The following is a 17,503-nucleotide window of genomic DNA, read 5'->3' as shown; positions in this document are numbered from 1 at the left end:
TCCTCACTACTAAATATTCCACGCTCAACTGTTTTTCCAACAAAGTGGAAGCAATTGGGAACAACAGCAACTCAGCCACGAAGTGATAGGCCACGTAAAATCACAGAGCGGGGTCAGCGCATGCTGAGGTGCACAGTGCGCCGAAGTCGCCAACTTTCTGCAGTCAATAGCTACAGACCTCCAAACTTTGTGTGGCCTTCAGATTAGCTCAAGAACAGTGCGTAGAGAGCTTCATGGAATGGGTTTCCATGGCCGAGCAGCTGCATCCAAGCCTTATATCACCAAGTGCAATGCAAAGCATCGGATGCAGTGCTGTAAAGCACGCCGCCACTGGACTCTAGAGCAGTGGAGACGTGTTCTCTGGAGTGACGAATCACGCTTCTCTTTCTGGCAATCCGATGGACGAGTCTTGGTTTGGCGGTTGCCAGGAGAACGGTACTTGCCTGACTGTATTGTGCCAAGTGTAAAGTTTGGTGGAGGGGGGGATTATGGTGTGGGGTTGTTTTTCAGGGGTTGGGCTTGGCCCCTTAGTCCCAGTGAAAGGAACTCATAATGCTTCAGCATACCAAGACATTTTGGACAATTTCATGCTCCCAACTTTGTGGGAACAGTTTGGGGATGGCCCCTTCCTGTTCCAACATGACTGCGCACCAGTGCACAAAGCAAGGTCCATAAAGACATGGATGAGTGAGTTTGGTGTAGAGAAACTTGACTGGCCTGCAGAGTCCTGACCTCAACCCGACAGAACACCTTGATGAATGAATTAGAGCGGAGACTGCGAGCCAGGCCTCCGCCAACATCAGTGCCTGACCTCACAAATGCGCTTCTAAAAGAATGGTCAAAATTCCCATAAACACACTCCTAAACCTTGTGAAAAGCCTTCCCAGAAAAGTTGAAGCTGTTATAGCTGCAAAGGGTGGGCCAACTCCATATTAAACAGATTAAGAATGGGATGTCATTAAAGTTCATGTGCACGTAAAGGCAGGCATCCCAAAACTTTTGGCTATATATATATATATATATATATAATCACTTACATTTTTTTTCTCAAACTTTTGAACCTTACTACTTCTACTATAAAACTACTTCTCTTTTTCACAAAACTTATTTCTGCAAAATCAAAGTCATGTGACCCAGCCAATATGCATACAAAAAAATATATAATTATATTATAGAGAGGATCTATGCAGACCTTTATGACTGTCAATAAATCTCTGAAAATATCAGACTTTTTTATGACGGTGTCATGTGGTGCAACTCCCCAAAAACTGATATATAAAATTATATTTGTAAATTAAAGATTAATGGTATTTATTTAAAAAAATAAAATAACATTTTTACCTTGGAAAATATATGGAAAAAGATTAAGATTTGTACGCTCACATGTATTCAAGGTATATAGAAAAAAACACTACATTTTTAAAAGATTTTTTCTTTCCTCTTATACAGTATGTCATTGTTGCTTATACAAGTTTGTGATGTTTTATGTTTCATACTCTCCATTTTTGACTTTACACCTGACAACCCCTTTCTCTCTCTGCAGGCTGCAAACACGTGAAGGGGATCTTATTGTTTGGACCGCCCGGCTGTGGTAAAACCCTGATGGCACGTCAGATTGGTAAGATGCTGAATGCTAGAGAGCCAAAAGTGGTCAACGGGCCAGAGATTCTGAACAAATATGTGGGCGAGTCGGAGGCCAACATCAGAAAGCTGTTTGCTGATGCCGAGGAGGAACAGAAGAGAGTAAGAAACCAGGAAAAGAGATGGAGACAAAATGGCATTTCATACAAATTATTAAACATTACACACTTAGGAAAAACCTTCGTTCTTTCAAGCACTTCACAAATCACTGTTCGCTTAGAAACGGCCATACAGACGTTTTGCACAACCTTACATTCATCTGGCTCTGTGGTGGAACCCACTGATATTTGACACTTTAAAGTAAGGGTGCTCTGTCAACAGTCAAAAAAAATCATGGCAGGCAAACTTGGGTTTGCTCAAAGGATGCTGTTCCCAGTTTTGGGCCCTCCAGCCGCTCTACAAATAACTCCAAATTGCTGAAATATACTTTCTGAATTACTGTAAATGGCCTTGTGTTTGCTTAGAAACATTATCATAGTTTGTTTTTTTCCAAGGGTGATGTATCATGAAGTGTTGGCAGAGAACTGCTGGTTCTGGCCGTCGTTGAGTGTGATGTTGTGCTGGTAGACTGTGTGACTACATGACACTGAAGAGCTCACTCGTCACCTCTTAATGAGAGCATTCGGCTATCTCTAACCCCTCGCCCCAACTCATGGGAGGCCACGCACACTCATACTGGCCTCCCATCTGTGCTAAATGTTACAGCCTAGCCTCTGACAGCCTCCGAGATGAAGGAGATTAGTCTTAATTGTAGACCATTGTCACAGAGTTTATACAGTCACAGTCCATTCACCAGCCTGGCATTTAAGCAGAGAGCTCAAGACAGCTCTACACAGTAATTTTAAAGGGTTAGTTCACACAAAAATGAAATTTCTGTCATTAATTACTCACCCTCATGTCGTTCCAAACCCATAAAACCTTCGTTAAAATCGTTAAAATAGTCCATGTGACTACAGTGGTTCAACCTTAATGTTATGAAGCGACGAGAATACTTTCTGTGTGCAAAAACAAAACAAAAATAACGACTTTATTCAACAATTTCTTCTCTTCCCTGTCAGTCTCCTACGCTGTTGGCGTAGTCAACGCAGTGCAGCGCTTCCGTGTTTACGCCGAACGCTGACTCAGTATTGGCCGACGCTGTGAGCACCACGACGCATGGAGACATGTGTGATGCTGACACAGGAGCTGAATAAAGTCGTTATTTTTGTTTTGTTTTTGTGCATAAAAAGCATTTCCGTCGCTTCATAACATTAAGATTGAATCACTGTAGTCACATGGACTATTTTAACAATGACTTTAATACCTTTCTGGACCTTAAAAGATGCAATGACGTTGTGGTTCAGATACCTTCGGATGTAATCAAAAACATCTTAATTTGTGTTCTGAAGATGAATGAAGGTCTGACGGGTTTGGGACGACATGACATGAGTACTTAATGACAGAAATTTCATTTTTGGGTGAACTAACCCTTTAAGACCACATTAAAATAGAATTGTTACATTTTGAGGCTAGTCGAAAATGTATTATATTATATTATATACTTTCTGTCTCTTTTTTTGTTTGGCTTTTGAAGTTGGGGGCCAACAGCGGCCTTCACATCATCATATTTGATGAAATTGATGCCATCTGTAAACAACGTGGCAGCATGGCGGGCAGCACTGGGGTCCATGACACCGTAGTCAACCAGCTACTGTCCAAGATCGATGGTGTAGAGCAGCTCAACAACCTCTTGGTTATTGGTGAGAACTTCCTTTGAGATCGACCAGCATAAATAATGACCATGCATTATTTTGTTACATATTTAATATGTGTTTATTGATTTGGCTTTGTGTTCATCATTTAATTGTACTTTATTTAAAGGAATGACCAACAGGCCTGACCTGATTGATGAAGCCCTCTTGAGGCCAGGAAGACTGGAGGTCAAAATGGAGATTGGTGAGAACTACAGTAGCCGTCATGGATCACATATTCAAGGTTGCTTGAACAACTAGTTGACTTATAATCATTCTCCAGGCCTGCCTGACGAGACGGGTCGTGTTCAAATCCTGCATATCCACACAGCAAAGATGAGGCAGTCAAACATGCTGGCCAAAGATGTTGACATAAAAGAGCTGGCTTTCGAGACCAAAAACTACAGCGGAGCAGAGCTGGAAGGGCTTGTTCGGGCTGCCCAGTCGACTGCCATGAACCGTCACATCAAGGTCTGATCTCTTCATCTCGCTGACCCCTACACCACCACAATCATAGCTAATTATGGCTGATTTAAACTAAATCCATTCTTAAAGTAGGCATGAAACGGAAGTTGCAATAGTCTTTTCTTCACTTTTGTGATGTATATCCAAGTGAAATGGCTTCTTGAACAAGATTACAATTTTAGAAGCAGTCTATGGATATCTTTATATAGCAAGACAAAGTGTGTGTGTGTGATAGCAGCACAGCTCACACACTCCCATATTTGATGGTGTTGACACACAATTCTCCCATATTTGATGAAGCTTACACAGGTGTAATAGGTCTCTTGTTTTCTTGTTTCTAGACCTTTCATTTTGATTAAGTGGATGAGTTTGAGGATCAATCTGTGTGTTTTTGCTCCTGTAGGCCACTACTCAGGTAGAGGTGGACACAGAAAAGGCTCTTACTCTGCAGGTCAGCAGGAGTGACTTCTGGGCCTCTCTGAATAATGACATCAAGCCTGTAAGTCCACTCTCCATTATTGTGTATTCAGTTTGTATAATAATATGCTGATTCGAAATCCCCTGATTAGATTTTGTTGCCAAACTTCACTATCTGAGACTGAATCTTAAATGTTGCCAAATTTTTATCCAGTATCATTTATTGATCATTTTAGCAGTGAATAAAGTCATTTATCATTGCTTTCATATTTAAATGCATTTTTTTCTTTCATAAAGGCATTTGGAACTAATCAGGAGGATTACGCCAGTTACGTCATGAACGGTATTGTGAAATGGAGCAATGCTGTGTCTGACATATTGGGAGATGGAGAGCTTCTGGTGCAACAGACCAAGAACAGTGAACGCACACCGCTAGTAACTGTGCTCTTAGAGGGCAAGTCTTACACACAAACCTCACATGCATATACATAGACATACACAAATACAATGTTAGGGGTCAAATAATTAAAATAGTGGCTTTATTAACTTAACTCATTTTATCTAGTAGAGTGACAGACTTCCTATTTTTAGTGAGTAAAAAAATCCATTCTCGCTCCCTTAAAATAAGCATAGAAAGCTTAAAGCTTTTTTGTTATACTGGTTGAAAGTCTCTTCATATCCTGATAGCAATCAATATATTAAATGGTCTAAATGTATTTTTATAAATATATATTGTCTGTGGAAGGCGTAGGACCATAAAATGTTCAATTACTATATAAAACGATATCCCTGCCTGTCAACGTATATTTTTACATACCCTCATGCTCCCTGTTCGCGCAGACATCATACGGCATCAGCGCGTTTCACGCTATGCAGAGTTTACGAGTAGACAGACGTCAGTCACAGAGCACCGCAAACAAACAGCAGCGAACTTTTACATTTCCTACGGAATCAAAACAACGAGCTTATCCTGCGTTCATGCCATAACTAACGTAATAAAGAGATGGCAACCCGTGACGTTCTAACCGGAGCTGTTCACGTCCTCAGACTCGAATTTATGTCAGTATCAAAAGTATCAACACTGAAATTAATCTGCATCAGTCAGGTACAATCTCTCTTAAGTTTTTTACGTTCGTTATTATTGTAATGTTATGTGCTTTGAGACATGAGGTAGTTTAATGCAGTCTCTTGTGACGCTTTGCTTGGCTTTGCTCAGCGATTTGCAGGACGGGTGGGATCGTATGCTTTCAATGCTAGCAGGCTAACATTAGCATTACCTACTGCACCTTTAATTCAGTTGTTCAAATGCTGGAGGGATTTTTTTGTTTTGTTTTGTAGCAGTACACAAAATATTATTTTAAATAAAATAATTATGGCTGTCAATTCAAATATTCAATCAAAATTAATATAATAATGTTTTGTAGTTCAAAACACTGTGTCAGTCACTTTGCTTGTTTAAGTTTGTTGACACCTGTTTTGCTGACATTTCTTTGTTTTTGGGAAAGAGTAGGGCTGCATGATTTGGGGATATAATTTGTCAAATTTGGGAATTTTATTTTATTTTTATTATTTTTAAAGAGCTCCACGTTTGCTGTGCTTTTATAGGGCTGCACAATTTTGCCAAAAAATTGTAATATTATTTCAATGTAATTATAAAATAATCACAATAATTATTTTATTATTATTAAATAAAAATGTTAAAATAAGAAATATTGCTATTGTAAAATACTATTTCACTGTAAAAAAAAAAAAAAAAAGCAATTGAATATTTAAGAAAAATAACATGATTTAATTTTTTTTACTGAACCTGTGAAACTAATATTTTTATGTATTAATTTCTTTATTTTAATATGCTAAACACTTCTCATTACAAATCTGGTGAGTTGAGTGCTGTACGTTGTGTTCCTAAATGCACATTATAGCAACCCAAACTGGTGGAGTTCATGTGAAGCAGTATTTACTGTGAACCTGAAAACCCCAGATCATGAGCTGCTCACATGTGAATGGACACAGTGCTCTGAAACGTGCTGCACGTATATTAATTAAACCACAATCTTTGTGATTTGAAAATTGCACTAATCCATATCGCAATTTCAATTTAATTTTGATTAATCATTCAGCCCTAAGAGAGGGTGTGTAGATGAAGATGGCAGAATTAAAACCATTTTAATGTCAATGTCATCTAATAGGTATAGTTAAAATTAACCTCAAAGCTTAAATGTAATAAGCTACTTTTAATTAGTAGCTTTTAGTGTAGCTACTTGTTCAACAGGGTATAGCTTGAAAAGTTAAGGTTGCACACGTGTACACAAACGCTGAGAGAATAGCATTCCTCCCTGCTCTTGTACTCTGGTTCACATAAGCAAACATGCACCATAATGCTGCAATCTGATATGACTGAGAGTGTGAATGCTCTCCGCTCCCGCAGGGCCTCCTCACAGTGGTAAGACTGCACTGGCGGCCAAGATCGCAGAGGACTCCCAGTTCCCCTTCATCAAGATCTGCTCTCCAGACAAAATGATCGGCTATTCAGAGATCGCCAAATGTCAGGCCATCAAGAAGGTAACAACCTGGTTGCTATAGGTTAGGACGTGAAGAGATCTGTGCGTGTTGAAAGCAGTTGTCATGGGGGATGTTTTTGATGTGATATTGCAGCCTTATGACTTTAATGGTGGGTTTATGGTTTTCATCTCTCTAGATATTTGAGGACGCCTACAAGTCCCAGCTGAGCTGTGTGGTGGTGGACGATATAGAACGACTGCTGGGTGAGTCCATCACACTGAGAATGATGCACTTCCTGTCAAAACTGTATCCCTATTACCGTGTAATTATACATATAAGTACTGAGTAATATTTATTAAGTACATGTACTTACTATAGGGTTAGGGTAGGATTAGGGTTTGGTTTAGGGTTAGTTGCGTGTAATTATGCCTAATTTATGGTTATTACTATAGTAAATTGATGTAACATGTGTTACAAGAACACATTAAAATAAAGTGTTACCGAATCAAGATGCCCTTTTATTTATTATTTATAGGGATTGGTCTCATTTTGTCTGTTTTTTTTTTGTTCTTGTTTTAGTTGAAATGATCGCAATGTACAATGTAATGGTTGGTACATACCAAACTTACCCAACGCTGTCTTCTCATCTTGTTTATCCACTCTACAGATTTTGTTCCCATCGGGCCACGGTTCTCTAACCTGGTGCTGCAGGCTCTGCTGGTATTATTGAAGAAACCGCCTCCTCGGGTGAGAATTTCACCCATTCTCAATGGCCTGTAATACTGGCAGCCACAAATAGGGGGCAGCACCTCCTTTTCACAAGAAAAGAGTCCCTCTGATTGCTGTGGAGCCACTCACCGCATTGGTCCTTTATTCATAGACATATCCGAGTTATTTTAGTCTGCTAAAATTTATTATTTCACCCATAATGTTAGGGGCTTTTAAAACCTCTAACCAAAGTATACTCCTAAACTGGTGGTTCTCAGACTGTGGTCAGTGAAGGATTCCAAGTGGTCCTACATAAATAAAATTATTGACAGTTACCAAAATCAAATTATTGACTCGGTAGGCAACGAATTAACTCACTGTGTTAAAATGAATGTGTTATCTGTGTATTTTTTTTTTTTTACATTGTTTTTAAAGGAATTAATACTTTTATTCAGCAAGGGTACATGAAATTGATCAAAAGTGACAGTAAAGATGTTTATAATGTTAGAAAAAAATCTTTTTTATTAAATGCTGTTCTTTTGGACTTTCTATTAACCAAAGAATTGTGAAAAATTGTGCCATGGTTTCCAGAAAAATAATAAGCAGCACAACTGTTTTTAAACTGTGAACTTAATCGGCATATTAGAATGATTTCTGATTGATCATGTGACACTGAATACTGGAGTAATGGCTGCTGAAAATTCAGCTTTGCCATCACAGGAATAAATTGCATTTTAACATATATTCAAATAGAAAACAGTTATTTTAAGTTGAAATAATTTTTCAAAATATTACTGTTTTTGCTGTATTTTTTTTTTTAAATAAATGCAGCCTTGGTGAGCATAATTAAATAGGATAAAGGATAAATAAAGGATAGCAAAATAAAGTAAACTGTGACATATCATACCCAAAAATTCTTCATACAGTGGACTACCAGTAAAATTTATACAAATTTGGAACCAAAAATTTGACCTGACCATGTTTTGCTTAAGTGTTATATGACATAATCAAGATTAATTTTTTCTGACACGGTTTAATTCTGAGATCTTGTCACATTTTCTTAACATTTTTTTAAACTATAGTGGATAAACTGTATTAATGAATGAAATGTTCAAGATGTCTGAATACATTTTGGTTTGACTGTATGTGTATATATATATATATATATATATATATATATATATATATATATATATATATATATATAATATGATATACTCGTAACTAATATACTTCCAACTATGAATCTTGTTTTTATAATTTGGCTACATTTGAAATATTTATCCAAATGATTTTTTTTGCTGCAGCAGTGTTTTTCATAGTGGGCCTCCCCTAACAAGCTACTGTTGTGTTGTCCTGCCTGGTGGCAGTGAGTGTGTATGTCAGGCAGGAATAGGTGTTGTGCTGTGTTTGTAAGGTGTTTTGAATAGCTGAGGGTCTTTTCCTCCAGATCAGGCCTGCATAGAGCAGCACTCAGCAGGGAGTCGAGTCTTGGGTGAGTCGATAAAAAGGTTTTGTGAGAGAGCCGGGACCTGGCAGGCCCGCTGCCTGTGTGGCACCTCATCTGCATGCACTAGCATATACTGGGCACCACAGGGGGTGACCCATAATCCCCTCTGCTCTCTGGGGCCTCTGGGAATGGCCCACCTCTTTACTCCACGTACATAGGCACCATAGCATGGCTGCATAAAATCTTCGCAAAAGTTCACCAATGAGAAATTTTGACCTTTTTGTTTTAAAAAGTACCATAAATGGTAAACAAACTCATTGCTTGTATTTATACTGCAGGGTCGGAAGTTGCTGATTCTTGGCACAACTAGCAGGAAGGATGTTCTGCAGGAGATGGGCATGTTGGACACTTTCAGCACAACAATCCACATCCCTAATATAACTAGAGGAGAACAGCTCATTGAGGCCCTGGAGGTGAGGTTTTCAGAGACAGAAAGAATTCAAGAGATGTACAATGGCCCAAAAGTACCCTATAAAGCCTGCTGTGTCATATTTGATATGTGAATTTTTCAGGTCTCTAAATTATCAACATGATCAAGATGTTGCTGAAAAACCTGCTCTACACAATCTCCTTCCTGTCATCTGATTGATAGTTCATATTTTTTGCAAGCAAAAGGCCTTTTAGTATAATTCTAAAAATGTCCACCTTCAGGTTGTGGTTAACGTGTCTTTTTTTAATAAAATAAACATATGAATAACTTTTATATTATTAATATTTCAAGATGAACATTTACTGAAATGCAGCAACATAGTTTTACTTGATTATCCATACATTATTTTTTAGAAAAATCAAGTTAAAATGGAAGTATCAAATATTTTGTATGAAGGTTCGATATTCTGTTTCATTTACAAAATTAGATTATTTCACATGTCAGGCTTTACAGGGTTAAAACCACACTAATTTCAGAAATTTTTATTTTTTTTTTAATTCAGATAACAAAATATCAAAGTGACATCAGCAAAGAAATGATGCGACAGCTTTAAGTCTTTAATTTTGAACAGTAGATCATTTGAAACCAACACTCTAAAAAAAAAAAGTGCTGTATAGCACTAAAAGTGGTTCTTGGCTCGTAATCATAGGGGAACCACTTTTGGTGCTATGTAGCACCATATCTTTAAAGGTGCTCTACAACACCTTTGTCAAATGGTGCTATGTAGAACCCACAAGAGGTGCCATATCGCAACAAAAATGGTGTTAAACAGCACCAACAGTGGTTCTTTGGCTTGTAAATAACCTTTAAGGGGGCTTAACAGATTCTTTGTATGGCAGTGGTGCTATATAGCACCTTAACCACCCCAAAAAAACACTGAAGAACCGCTGAAGAACCATACAGGGGCTTAACAGGTTCTGAACACTGTAGCGGTGCTGGTAACACTTTATTTCAGGGTTCTTTAACTAGTTGCTTATTAGCATGCATATTACTAGAATATTGGCTGTTTATTAGTAATTATTAACCATATATTAATGCCTTATTCTGCATGACCTTATTCTACAATCTTAATCCTACCTAATACCTAAACCTAACAACTAACTTACTAACTATTAATAAGCAGTAAATTAGGAATTTATTGAGAAAAAAGTTGTAGTTAATAGTGAATACATGTTCCCTATACTAAAGTGTTACCGCGGTGCTATATAGCACCTCAGTCATCCCAAAGAACCAGTGAAGAACCGCTGAAGAACCACTGATGCACCAAGATTTGGTGCTCTATAGCACTTAAAGTGTTTCCCCTATGATTACGAGCCAAAGAACCACTTTTAGTACTATATAGCACCAGAGTGAAGAAACCTTGATATTTTGCTATATAATGTAAAACATTCATGCATTTTTAAGTGTGATAGGTATCCGAATATGTTTTGGGAACACAATATATAGGTTTGAGGGGGAAAAAAAAACAAAGTTCTTGAAGAAAACAATCTACATAGTAGAAGATGTTTCTGAGGACTCACTGACATTTACCTTAAAGCACATTATCTTGAAGGGATAGTTCTCCTAAAAATGTCAGTCATAATTTACTTCCTCTCATGTTGTTCAAAACCTGTATGACTTTCTTTCTTCTGTGGAGCACAAAAGAATATATTTAGAAAAATGCTGCAGTGTTGTTTGTCAATACAGTGAAAGTCAGTGGAGGTTCAGTGTTGTTTTCAGTGGACCCCATTGACTTTTATTGTATGACCAAAAACAATACCACTTCTTGTGTTCTACAAAAGTAACTTATACGACATGTACATTAGAATATGACCATAGTTTTTGATTGATTGTCTCTGGATCCATAACTGACTTCTTTTTCCTCTCTCGTTCAGCTTCTTGGGGGCTTCCAGGAAGAAGAGCGAGCAACTATTGCAAAACAGGTGAAAGGACAAACGATGTGGCTGGGCATTAAGAAGCTGCAGATGCTTATTGAGATGTCACTGCAGGTGAGACACAGAAAGACCTTTTCACCCTGAGGGTTGTCTAGACGACTCCCTGAGTCACAGCTTTCCTGTGAAATCATCTGCGGTTTGAGTCATTGTCAAATTCAATTACTTTATGGCATCATAATGAAAACAAGCCCCTCCAGATGCGCCTTCTTTCTTGACACACAAGTAAACAGAACTCCATATTCCTCATCTGCATGTAATTTGGTGTATGTGGCCCGCTTCTGGAGATGATTGAAGCGTTTCACTTTCCCTGCCAAAACAGACTGCTCACAAAAATTGTGCAATAATGTTAACAGCTTAATGGTATTACGTTAAAAATCAATACTAATAAAAAATATCTAAAATACATAAAAAATATATATTAAAAAATGTTCACAGTGAAGAACTACTATTCAAAATACATTTTTAATGGTACAATCAAACATTAATTGTTATAATCTCACTATAATCTTTCTGACCCTATATATACAGTCAAACCAAAATGTATTCAGACACCTTGAACATTTCATTCATTATTACACTACATATTATTCACTATAGTTTAAAAAAATGGTAATAAAATATGACAAGATCTCAGAGAATCTTAATTATGTCAGATAACACTTAAGCAAAACATGGTCAGGTCAAAGTGTCTGAATAATTTTTGGTCCCAAATTTTTTATCAATTTTACTGGTAGTCCACTGTATGAAGAAGTTTTGGGTATGATATGTCACAGTTTACTTTATTTTGCTATCCTCACTTACATAAATGAACTATAGTCTCCTGCACCCACTAGTAAAAATATATCAAAAATGTCTAAATAATTTTTGGTTTGACTGTATATGTAAATAAATATTTCTTGAGCAACAAATCATCATATTAGAATGATTTCTGAAGGATCATGTGACACTGAAGACTGGAGTTATGGCTGCTGAAAATTCAGCTTTATCATCACAGAAATAAATTTTTTACTTCAGTGTTTGTGATGTTGTGATTTCATCTCAGACCAGGTTGGTTAGAACACTTTATTGAAGACATTTTTGAAATCCCTGTGGAGATAATGTTAGGAGAATTACTCTCGGAACCAAGGCCACTGAAAAACTGTCCAGTCATTGTTGTGCTCTATTATGCCAATGTTGGCTCTATTGAAAATCTGTATTTTCGAAAATATTTTGAGTTCATTTTTGGGTACACTTTAGACCATTAGTTCTGGATTAGTGCTAGTCTTGTTTAATGAGAATTACAGAGGTGTTTGTTAGTGTTGTCTTGTTTTTGTGGTGGCATAATTGGAGTTGCAGTGGTGTTTGTGCTGGATGCTGTGTAATTGGTGTGGTATGCAGTAATGTGGCAGCGTGAGTGCTTCCCCTTAGAGAGGAATGAGACAGAGTCTGCCGGGACATGCTGCAAACAGCCGCACTGCGTTTTCCTCCCATTCCCTCTATTCTTTCAGTAATTTCCACTTCTTCAACAGCCCCAGGCAATTGAAAAGCTAAGTTATTGCATACACCTTCATTAATTTTCCTCCTTGGTGCCTTCTCCCTCCTCAGAGCTTTCCTCTGTTCTTAAATCACATTGTAGTCTATAAAGGAAAGTTAATAGTGCAATTTAGTTCATGAGTAAGATTAAACATGTCAGAGAATGTAGCTCCTTAATTAATTTTGTGTACATCTCCTGTAGACATTTAATTACAGTTTAAGGATTTTAATGGTACAATTAAATGAAATCTGGGATGTTTTATTATATTTTATTTATTAATTTGATCAACTTATTATCTTGGAAATAAATATCACTCTAAACATCACTAAAATTAGTATGTGAGGGGATCAGCACTGGGTTGTCTTCTTGTCCTGGGTGAACAGGTACGCCAGCCTGCTGGATTTATCTCTAGTCTTGTCACTTCCCCTTCCCAACAGCCATTTACTGCCGCCCCTTCACAACTCCTCACAGACAAATTCAGGGCCCCTCCGAACCCTCCAGGCTTTACATAGCTGACAAGGTTTTTGTCTTTTCAACATCCCAGAACTTTCCAGAAAAGGGTGGCTTGCAAGGAACGTACAGTAGTGTAACCCAAAAAAAAAACATGAATCTTTTTCAGTTGAAGATTCACTTTTAATCTCATCTCCATTTTTCACCTCCCCTGTGGGTATTTTTCTGTTTTATCTTTTAGATGCCTTTGGAATACAGAGTTAACAAGTTTTTGGCACTACTGAGAGAAGAAGGAGCGTAAGTCCATTTCTCAGTTGGCTTCAAATGGATTTTTCCTCCTTAATCATACTGATTTTGTTTTTCATTACCATGTTGTTCATGTTGTTTTCCAGGTTTGGCTCTGCTAAACACGGGGCCATATAGTCTCGGGTGCAGAAGACAAACCAAGGCTATTTTGGTAGGACTGACACACCAAGCCTTACTTTTGTCTGCCAATATTTCAGTGCACAATTTAGAGATGATCAAATACTGAAAAACTTAAAGAAATGATCAAAAACCACAATTGTAATGCATTTGACTTCTGTAATATGACATTTTAAGTGAAACAGAATATTCAGCATTCAGCGAAACTTGATTTTTTTTTTTTTTTCTCGGAGTTTGGTTTGTCAAAATTGACCCACTGGTTAAATTAAATTTTCCCTGTCTGCACAAAAATTTTCAGCATTCAAAAAAATTTGAATTGTTGGATTTACTTAAAAAACAGTATCAAGTGGTTCCACGCAACTATATTGAGTAATAAAACTAAAAAAACATTTTAATTGTCTGAACAAAACAAATTCAAGTAAAGCTGACAAAATTCCTTTTGAGTAAATACAAATCATTTGAATTTGTCACTGTTAAATAATATTTATATGTGCAGTTTACTTAATGTTATGTTTATTATGTAAGGTGAAAACATTTATTGACTTATTGTGCATTTCACTCAGCAATGTTAAGTTGCCTGAACAAACACTTAAGAAAAGCTGACAATACTCATTTTTAGTAGAAACAACTCAGTTAAATAAAGTTCACATAGTTACATTAGTTTTTTAAGTAATGTGAACAAGGATGGCTTGAGTGAAACTAACAACAGTGAAAGTTAATTTTTTGAGTGAGGTAGAGGACATTTTTATTTTTAATTAAAAATAAAGTTTCTGTTTTTTTACATCATTGTTCAAAAGTTTGGGGTCATTAAGATTTTCTTTTTGGGAAAAAAAAAAAAAAAAAAAAAAAAAAAAAAACTATATATATATATATATAATATTTTCCGGCAAGGATGCATTAAATTGCTAAAAAAGTGAATTTATAATGTATTTATAATGTTACAAAAGAGTTACATTTCAAATAAAGTATCCTGAAAAAAAAATCACAATTTCCACAAAAAATATTAAGCAGCACAACTGTTCTCAACATTGATAATAATCAAAAATGTTTCTTGAGCAGCAAATCAGCATATTAGAATGATTTCTGAAGGATCACTGAAGTACTGGAGTAATGATGCTGAAAATTCAGCTTTTGCCATCACATGAATAAATTACATTTTAAAATATATTCAAAAAGAAAAGTTACTTTAAATGAAAATAATATTTCACAATATTACTGTATTTTTGATCAATAAGCACAAGAGCATAAGAGACTTCTTAAAAAAAAAAAAACAATAAAAATAAGAAATCTTACCGACCCCAATCTTGTGAACGGTATTGTATCTTTTATTATCATTGCGATTTGTTTTTTTGTTTCTTTAAATAATAAATAAAATAATATACATTGATGAATCATCCACAATGTGACCAGGGATGTTTATTAAGAAAATCATTTTTGATTTCATGTTGTCTTTGTTTTATAAGGTTTCTTGATTGTGTTTTTGTACCATATCTTTCAGAAGCAGTTAAAGGAGTCAGGAGAACACTGGGTGCACTTGAGAGACTGAGAGAGAGCAGATGTACCTGCAGCAAATCTCTCTATCCCTCACTTTCCTTAAGTATAGTGTACTACACGGCACTGCCCCTGTTCAACACTAGCTCCTTGATTCCTCAATATAAGTGCATAGGGTCTCATATTTATACAGTTCCATCAGGAATTTTGAAATAGTACATGCATGTATTTGAAGACCCATAGGGTATAAAATATATCATATTTATGATGTGTTGTATTTACTGACGTGAACCATTCCTGTTAATGATGCCTTACTTTTAAATTGTCCATATTCAGATGTGTAAATTTAGCAATGCTGAAATTCTCTGACCAAATCCTTTGCTCACTTTTCCCTTTATCATGGATGGACTTGTTATCTTAGAAACAGTCAGTGCCTGCCAATAACAATATTGAAATTCTCACTCCTGTACCTTTGCATGCCAGTATATTGTTGTAGTTTGTTTATTGCTTTTATTGTTTTCAGACTAGAAGATTAGTTTTGTTTTTTTAAGAAAGGGAACTATCCGTCCTTCTTAAGTCACTCAGGACATTCCATGTCAGGAACATAGGAAAGGTCGTAGTCTTAGAGATGAAATTACTCCTCATCTCAGTCTAATGATTAACATAGTGGCCTTAAGAATCGTGTACAGGACAGAAACCTGTGACCTACCTCCCCTCTGCCAGTCTGCCAACAGTGCCGAGATAGATCACATTGGCCTTGAATTCTCCTTTTCTTTCTCTCAGAACAATTAAGAACATTATGCCCCCATTATGACATTTACTGTTGAACTGTGAAAGTAATAGTAATTGAACCACACCAAAAGGGCTTGCTCTTTAAATTTAAATGAAGAATTTGTGTTTTGTGTACAATTTGGGTCTTGGACTGCATGTCACACACTAGTACTTGTTGTAGATATCCTTGTTGCCAAACATTTGGAGTATAACATGCTACATGATGTTTTCACGGCATGTATCTTTGAGGAACTAAATAATGAAATATTTTTTTCCTAGAAAATATAATTATAAATAAAGTCTTCAGTGATTCCTTAATTACAATGTGGTTTTAAGATTGCAATAAATGACTGCAATTATTGTTTTGCAATTAACATTTTTTTTTTTTTTGACTTGATTCTATGGAAGAAAAAGATCACATTTGCTATCTTCTCACAGTCAGTGTTTGGCATTGACAACTGTTTTTAACCCGCTGCTCACGCGGCATGTTCCAAATTTGAGGTTGATATCTCAAAAAATCAACTTCCAGTAAAATTTTGTTTGGGCGCGGTACCAAATGTTTCCGCTAGATGAAATTCGCTACCCATTCGTTTCCAATGCGGTCATTTTGACTACGAACAATACAAAGGTAACTATTTTTTTCCAGGACCATTTAACCTTTTCATATCATGTTAATGATTTGTGTGTGTGTGTGTGTTATGTGTGTTCACATAATAAGTGCCAAAACCTTTTACAAGTTTAGAACCATTCTGATGAAGTAAAAAAAAAAAAAATCAAAAATGGTCGAACAGCACCAGAGGGTTAAAAGGGTTAGTTCACCCAAAAATGAAAATTATGTAATTTATTACTCACCCTCATGTCGTTCTACACCCGTAAGACCTTCGTTCATCTTCAGAACACAAATTAATATATTTTTTGATAAAATCCGATGGCTCAGTGAGGCCTCTATTGCCGACAAGATAATTAACACTTTCAGATGCCCAGAAAGCTACTAAAGACATATTTAAAACAGTTCATGTGACTGCAGTGGTTCAATCTTAATGTTATAAAGCGATGAGAATACTTTTTGTGAGCCGAAAAACAAAATAACGACTTTTCAACAGTATCTAGTGATGGCCGATTTGAAAACGCTGCTTCGAAGCTTTACGAATCTTTTGTTTCGAATCAGTGGTTCGGATTGCGAATCAAACTGCCAAAGTCACGTGAACTATTGAAATTTCGAAACGCTTATGACATAACGAAGCCTCGTTTACTAAAATCACGTGACTTTGGCGCTCTGAACCACTGATTCGAAACAAAAGATTTGTAAAGCTTCATGAAGCAGTGTTTTGAAATCGTCCATCACTAGATATTGTTAAAGTCATTATTTTGTTTTTTTGCCGCACAAAAAGTATTCTCGTTGCTTCATAACATTAAGGTTGAACCACTGTAGTCACATGAACTGTTTTAAATATGTCTTTAGTACCTTTCTGGGCATCTGAAAGTGTTAATTATCTTGCTGGCAATAGAGGCCTCACT

General features: G+C 36.5%; 1 protein-coding gene across 2 annotated transcripts in view; it reads left to right on the top strand.

The window, feature by feature from the left end:
• nsfb (N-ethylmaleimide-sensitive factor b) overlaps positions 1–16,303 on the top strand; it is a 28,588-nt gene extending 12,285 nt beyond the window's left edge. The window contains exons 9-22 of one of the 2 annotated variants that reach the window (XM_051914793.1): positions 1,544–1,743; positions 3,215–3,380; positions 3,502–3,576; positions 3,655–3,842; positions 4,240–4,335; positions 4,551–4,707; positions 6,682–6,815; positions 6,952–7,018; positions 7,423–7,502; positions 9,252–9,386; positions 11,278–11,391; positions 13,542–13,597; positions 13,693–13,757; positions 15,222–16,303. In XM_051914793.1, coding sequence (XP_051770753.1) covers positions 1,544–1,743; positions 3,215–3,380; positions 3,502–3,576; positions 3,655–3,842; positions 4,240–4,335; positions 4,551–4,707; positions 6,682–6,815; positions 6,952–7,018; positions 7,423–7,502; positions 9,252–9,386; positions 11,278–11,391; positions 13,542–13,597; positions 13,693–13,723 — 1,499 coding nt within the window. In that variant the 3' untranslated portion in view covers positions 13,724–13,757; positions 15,222–16,303. The remainder of the gene's footprint in view (positions 1–1,543; positions 1,744–3,214; positions 3,381–3,501; positions 3,577–3,654; positions 3,843–4,239; positions 4,336–4,550; positions 4,708–6,681; positions 6,816–6,951; positions 7,019–7,422; positions 7,503–9,251; positions 9,387–11,277; positions 11,392–13,541; positions 13,598–13,692; positions 13,758–15,221) is intronic. The other variant, XM_051914795.1, reaches the window with a different exon arrangement.
• The last annotated feature ends 1,200 nt before the right edge of the window (positions 16,304–17,503 follow it).

The sequence above is a fragment of the Ctenopharyngodon idella genome, chromosome 12, assembly GCF_019924925.1.
Source record: "Ctenopharyngodon idella isolate HZGC_01 chromosome 12, HZGC01, whole genome shotgun sequence".
Classification (NCBI taxonomy): Eukaryota; Metazoa; Chordata; class Actinopteri; order Cypriniformes; family Xenocyprididae; genus Ctenopharyngodon; species Ctenopharyngodon idella.
The sequence above is the reverse complement of the archived record's forward strand: the minus strand, read 5'-3'. Positions and strand labels throughout refer to the sequence as shown.